This window comes from Hipposideros armiger, unplaced genomic scaffold (assembly GCF_001890085.2).
Source record: "Hipposideros armiger isolate ML-2016 unplaced genomic scaffold, ASM189008v1 scaffold_42, whole genome shotgun sequence".
NCBI classification, from domain to species: domain Eukaryota; kingdom Metazoa; phylum Chordata; class Mammalia; order Chiroptera; family Hipposideridae; genus Hipposideros; species Hipposideros armiger.
The window spans coordinates 1,926,384-1,932,552 of NW_017731392.1; the positions used below are offsets into that span (position 1 = coordinate 1,926,384).

A 6,169-nucleotide genomic window follows, 5' to 3' on the forward strand; every position below is an offset into this window, starting at 1 on the left:
CCTCTGGCATCCCAAACCAACTCTTAACCATCGCGCCACTCGGCCGGCCCTCCCTTACCTTGTTTTCTTTGTGCAGGCTCTTTGCCTACTTTTTTTAGTTTAACAGTATTTGTTGAACATTTTCCAAGTAGATACTACAAATGTCAACTGACACTCTGCCTAAATTCAGTGCTTGTATGACACTATTTGATAGATTTCTTCAATCTCCCAGATTTGACAAAGTTAGAACATTCCTTTTCCATACTAACTTTTTGGAAATTGATTCATTCTCTAAATGATAATCTGTGTTTATTGATGTCTTCCTACCAAGTTATAAGCATTACTTGAGTCAAAGAGATGACCACTGCTCCCACAGAATGAGTTCAAATTGTATGATAGCCCTTCCTTTTCAAATGAATACCGGTAGCCTTTTCTTTTAAGTGTTTACTAATAATTTCTGTCATAGTTCCTCACCCCTGCCATAGTGAAAGCTTAGGTCAGAATTTTTCTCCTTTTTATAAAAATTCTCAATCTACAGTACATTTTCAACTTCCCATAAACCTTGATGAGAACTTTGACAAACTCTTCTGATACAATAGGATGTAAGTCACAAGGTCTTCAGAGTTAAATACCTCCAGGCTAAAGCTTACTTTGAAGGCTATTTGATCTCAGCCTTTTTGACTAGTAACCTAAACTTGTTTGAAATTTATTTTGTTAAAATGTACATATAGATTTTTTTTAATTTTCTGTTTGCAGTACTGAAATTTTATTAAATGGCTATAATTTTTCCCTCTTCTGAATTCTTCTGACTTTTGTTGCATTAAACTGTTAAGAATCCATTTTACATTAAGTGACCATTTTCTTGATTACTAGAGGCAGGGTTAAGTGATTTATGCAGAATATTAACTCTAGTAACAAATAGGCTCTAAAGAGTAGCGAATGGATACTTAGAATTGTAATATGCACGTGTTTAGTTAACAAAGTATTATATTTAGGATATTTAACCAGCCAGGTTTATGGAAGTGAAAATAATATTTTTAAATATTTGTTTATTTTTAAAACCAGAATGTACTTAAGACCGACCTTTTAAGTTCACTGGAAACAATTTTATCCCCCACTGTGGTGTCTATAGTGAAAATCAATAATCAACTAAAGCATATTTTCAAGACTTCATTGACAGTGGCTAATAAGGTAAAAAAATTTGTTATTATCTCAAAATCAAATAATTGTTTAAGAAAAAAACTATCTGTGGCCACACCTGGAGATTTGTCTACATGCAAAACCCATGGGTTCTTAGAAGGAATTTGGAGGAGGGAGGAGATAGGATGCTCTCTATCATTGATGTAGTCAGCAGAATCATGGCTAAGAAAAAATGAGGATGATCAAGATAAATGTTTAAGTTTACAAAGTAACATATATAGCATGCTATCACATAGCGGGTGAGGAAGATATGTATATAAATATATACAGTAATACCTTGGTTTGCGAGCATAATTTGTCCTGGAAACAAACTACTTGTATTGCAAGACATCAATCATTTACCACACTAAAATGTATTAGAAATGTTTGCTTGTCTTGCAGAACACTTGCAAACCAAGTTACTCGCAATCCAAAGTTTTACTGTATATGCATGCATATATACCTAAATATGCGTAACATGTCTGAAAGTGTTTAAAATGGTAGCAGTCATCTTTCAGGTGGAAGTGGGACTGGAGTTCTAAGGGCCGGAGAGAAAAAGGGACCTTGCCTATTGTTTTCTAACTTCTATTTTGTATGTATTCAAAACAAAAACTTAATTTTTTTTTTTTTAAGATTTTTTTTTTTTAATTGGGGAACTGGGGGGATGGGAACAGTGCTGGGGAATTGAGGGAAGGGGAACAGACAAGTTGCTGTCGTTTTGTTCTTCAGTCTAGTTGTGGAGGACATTGCTTCACTGGTCCAACTTGNGGCAATGTCACTGGCCCTCATATGTGGGATCCGAACTGGGGCCCTCTGGCGTCCCAAGCCAGTTCTTAACCAACATGCCACTCTGCCGGCCCAGTGCCGTGTGTTTTGAGGTGTGTATTTAGGTATGTACTCGTATGCAGGTGGCAAGAGGTGTAATTGCTCTGTCTACATACTTTAATTCAGTTCTCTGGTTTTTAGCCCCTTATTTCATCCCTTCCTCCTGTGATACCTGGATGCTTTCAAGCCCCAAGCCTTTTCTGGATTCTCTGTGTTTTATTTATGCTCTATATTCTTGATTACAGACACTTAAGTTGTATTCCCCCCCCCCCGTATTTTATGTGAGTTATATTCCTCTGTCAGCTTTGTTGCTATTCAAATTTTATATATTTACATTGTAAGTAGGTATTCTCAGTTTCAAAATGGAGATAACAAGAAAAACCGTCAATTGTGAAAACAAGAGGAAGGAGGACTACTTTTGTGTGTGTGTGTGTGTGTGCAATTTGTATTCATTGCTTATTGACACCTGGGCATCATTATCACAGTAATGGTAGATGGTAGAAATTATTTGTAACTGCCACAATTTTATTAGCATGAATTTTATAGGAATTAAGGAAAAATACAGTTAAACTTATATTAAACTTTATTTTAGAGCCATGAGTGGAAAACTAACTGTTCAAGAAGAGCAGATTGTAGAATTGATTGAAAAAATTGGTGCTGTTGAGGAGGAGCTAAGTAGGGTAAGCATTTAAAACAATAATGAATGTTATGTAAAACTAAATTAATTTAAAGAAAACTTTAGAATGTGAGAGACTTGATATTTTTCTTTAAGAATTTTTTTTTGCTGATTCTTATACTAAATGTAAGTTGTATCATAATTTTATTAACCATCAATCATCATGAAGAAGCTGTCTATTTAGACACTTATATTAATGCAACATTACCATTGTGTGATTTTACTGTTAAAACTAAATAGTGAATGCTGAGACATTTTCATTAACGTGTTTATCACATGAGAGAATGCCGATATTGGGAGAAAACAGATGTTAAATAACTAAGATGTAAAGACCTGACCCTCACATTGGCAGTGTTGGAAAATCCTGAACAAGAAACACCATTACACTAGATCTGTTATTTGTTTTTAATTAATTTTCAGGAAGAAGCCAGATGCCATATAAAAGGTGCTAACCTACCTAGTAACTTACACTTGTTACAATTTTGCATGGAAATAATTTGGTTCTTCAAATATTATATTATGGACTAGCCAGGTGTCTCACCAGCCAGCTCAGCATTTTTAATTCTTTAAAAAAAAATTTAATGTGTTATATTTAGGTTACAGAATTATTCATGGACAATAAAAATGAACTTGAGCAGTGTAAATCTGACCTGCAAAATAAGACACAGGAGCTTAAAACCACTCAAAAACATTTACAAGAAACCAAATTACAGCTTGTTGAAGAAGAATATGTCACATCAGCTTTGGAAAGCACTGAGAAGAAACTTCATGATACTGCCAGCAGGGTTTGTCCTTTGATTTGATTTATACTCGCATTAAAGAAATTAGAGAATGGGTAGAAGTAACTGATTTTGCTTTGGCATTAATTGTGAAATCCCATTTATTCACCCCAAATGACATTTCTGTCAACTTAAAAAATGTTATTTTACTATTTTATATAAATTTCCCTCATTGGATATGCTAACTTAAGAAAAAACTATTCCTGGAAATAGAACGTGACTTTGGTAACTATGGGCATTTAGAATAATGATGTTGTAGTGCTTCTTCCTGTGGTCATGATTGAAATTCATCAGTCATCAAGAATTTAGTACCTTCTAATGATGGAAGATGTTGAAAGTATTTAATTTTTTATTAGGTGTACTTTTGAGGAAATAGTAACATAATAGGAAAAACTTTGTGTCAATATTGTCAAAATCAGTTTCCCTTGCCTAGATGGTGAGGGAGGGGAAATAAACATTCCTGGATAAATTAGCATGAGTTTAAAATTTCTTCTGATGTAATGTATAAAACTCTTACTAGTTCTCATTAGGAGAAATCCCTATGTAGCACAGATATTAATATTTTCATTAGATGGCTTTTGTAATATCTATCTTATTAACATTTACTTTTAAAAATCATATATAGTTGCTTAACACAGTTGAAGAAACTACAAAAGATGTATCTGGTCTCCATATCAAACTGGATCGTAAGAAGGCGATTGATCAGCACAATGCAGAAGCTCAGGATGTTTTTGGCAAAAACCTAAATAGTCTGTTTAATAATATGAAAGAATTAATTAAGGATGGCAGCTCAAAACAAAAGACCATGCTGGAAGTTCACAAGACTTTGTTTGGTAAGTTCGAGTATTTCTAATTATTTTAGTCTTTGTGTGTTTAGTGTGAGACTAATTTCAAAACTGATAATTTAATATCATAAAAAACTCAGAGTCACTAGTTCCCTCAAATGCACACAGTATCCATTCAGACTAGGGATTAATGCTTTTACTGCCTTCGAATTAAAACAAATCTTAGTTGGATTTTTTTTGTTTTTTTTTATAAAGTAACTTGTGTTTATTAAACAATAACTAAATGCATAAACTTTAGAAGTCAAAGTCCCTTTAACCCTGCATGTCTCATTCTCCGTAGATACTACTGTTCAGTTTCTTGAGTTTCTCCTAGAAATTTTCTGTGCATAAACATTCTGTATCTTTTTTTCTTTTGACAATGTATGTCTTGTATGTTTGCTGTATTGTCAGAATATGTGTATCTATTATTTTTAACCATAATCATTGTTATCTTTTACAAAAAAACCTCATAAGTATTAGTTTATTTATTATGAAAGTATTATCCTCATTATAGAAAATTTGGGAGATGCAGAGATGTAAAAATTGTTTTAAATCACCTAGAGTCAACCGTTACAAATTTTATTGATTTCTTCTTTGTCTTCTATATCCTCTTTTACCTACTATAATACTGTGTATTACTTTTACTTAGAGATTAATTTTAGAATATTCTAATTCTTTGTTTACTGTGAGTTATAGTTATGGATAGGTCTGATATACCTACAAATACATCAAGTGCTTACAGCATACTATAGAATAAATATAATTTATATTTAAAATATTTCCTTGCTTATGTAATGAGCTGATTATGTTAAGCTTATTTGTTATGACAAGTTTCCACAACAAGGATGTAATTTTGCCAGCCTCTTTGAAGTGGCTCTGTGTTTAAATGTTTATGTTAAAGTTTACATCTTTTTAATTTAATTTATTTTTTTGGTATAGGTAACCTGCTGTCTTCCAGTGTGTCTGCATTAGACACCATTACTACAACAGCACTTGGATCTCTCACGTCTATTCCAGAAAATGTGTCTACACATGTTTCTCAGATTTCTGATATGATATTAAAAGAACAGTCATTAGCAGAAGAAAGTAAAACTGTACTTCAGACATTGATTGTTAGTACATTTTTAAAGTATTTTTGAAGGGTTCCACTTGATAAATCTTCAAAAAACGTTAACTATTATCCTTTCATCTTAAGCTTTACTAGACACAGTGATAAACATATCACTTTAATTGAATACGTTTAAATTTTGAAGATAAATCTCTCCACTCTTTCCCAGAAAGAGTAATTTCCAAATGCATATAACAAATCTTTGAAGCTTTTTTCACTTATATCTTATAACATTAAGAGTAGGAGTTAGTAGGCCTTCTAATAACTAAAAAGGGTAGGTGTGGCGCCAGATGAATCCAAGGGACCCATGACTTGCCAGTTGGTTCAGAAATTGGTAAATCATTCTTTGAACAAGGGTCCTGGAGTGGTCCTGCTGATGTTACACTGACCTATCCAGAAAGGGATGTTAAGTAGTTAATTTTAAAACTACAGCAATACAGAAAAATATGCAAGAAAAATAGATTATAGAATTCTGGAAACACATATAACAATTTGTAGGGTTTGAACTTTGTGATCAAGCCCTCCTGGGCCTTAACTGTAAGGCTGTTTTTCAAGGTCTATAGAAGTCACTCATTTAATATTACTTTCTCCATACCTGATTTGTGTATACTCTACTTTGTAATTGTATGCTTTGTCTAGGAAGCTTGGGGCCATATCCCTTGTTTTCTTTTTTTTTTTTTCTTTTTTTTTTTAAGATTTTTATTGGGGAATTGGGGGATGGGAACAGTGCTGGGGAATTGGGGGAAGGGGAACAGACAAGTTGCTGTCGTCTTGTTCCTCAGTCTAGTTGTGGAGGACG

The 6,169-nt window shown here is 33.1% G+C and overlaps 1 protein-coding gene across 1 annotated transcript in view; it reads left to right on the top strand.

Annotated features, from left to right (window-relative positions):
- KIF11 (kinesin family member 11) overlaps positions 1-6,169 on the top strand; it is a 50,231-nt gene that overhangs the window by 24,788 nt on the left and 19,274 nt on the right. Inside the window, exons 11-14 of the mRNA XM_019639001.1 lie at positions 2,576-2,663; positions 3,256-3,444; positions 4,064-4,271; positions 5,202-5,374. Coding sequence (XP_019494546.1) covers positions 2,576-2,663; positions 3,256-3,444; positions 4,064-4,271; positions 5,202-5,374 — 658 coding nt within the window. The remainder of the gene's footprint in view (positions 1-2,575; positions 2,664-3,255; positions 3,445-4,063; positions 4,272-5,201; positions 5,375-6,169) is intronic.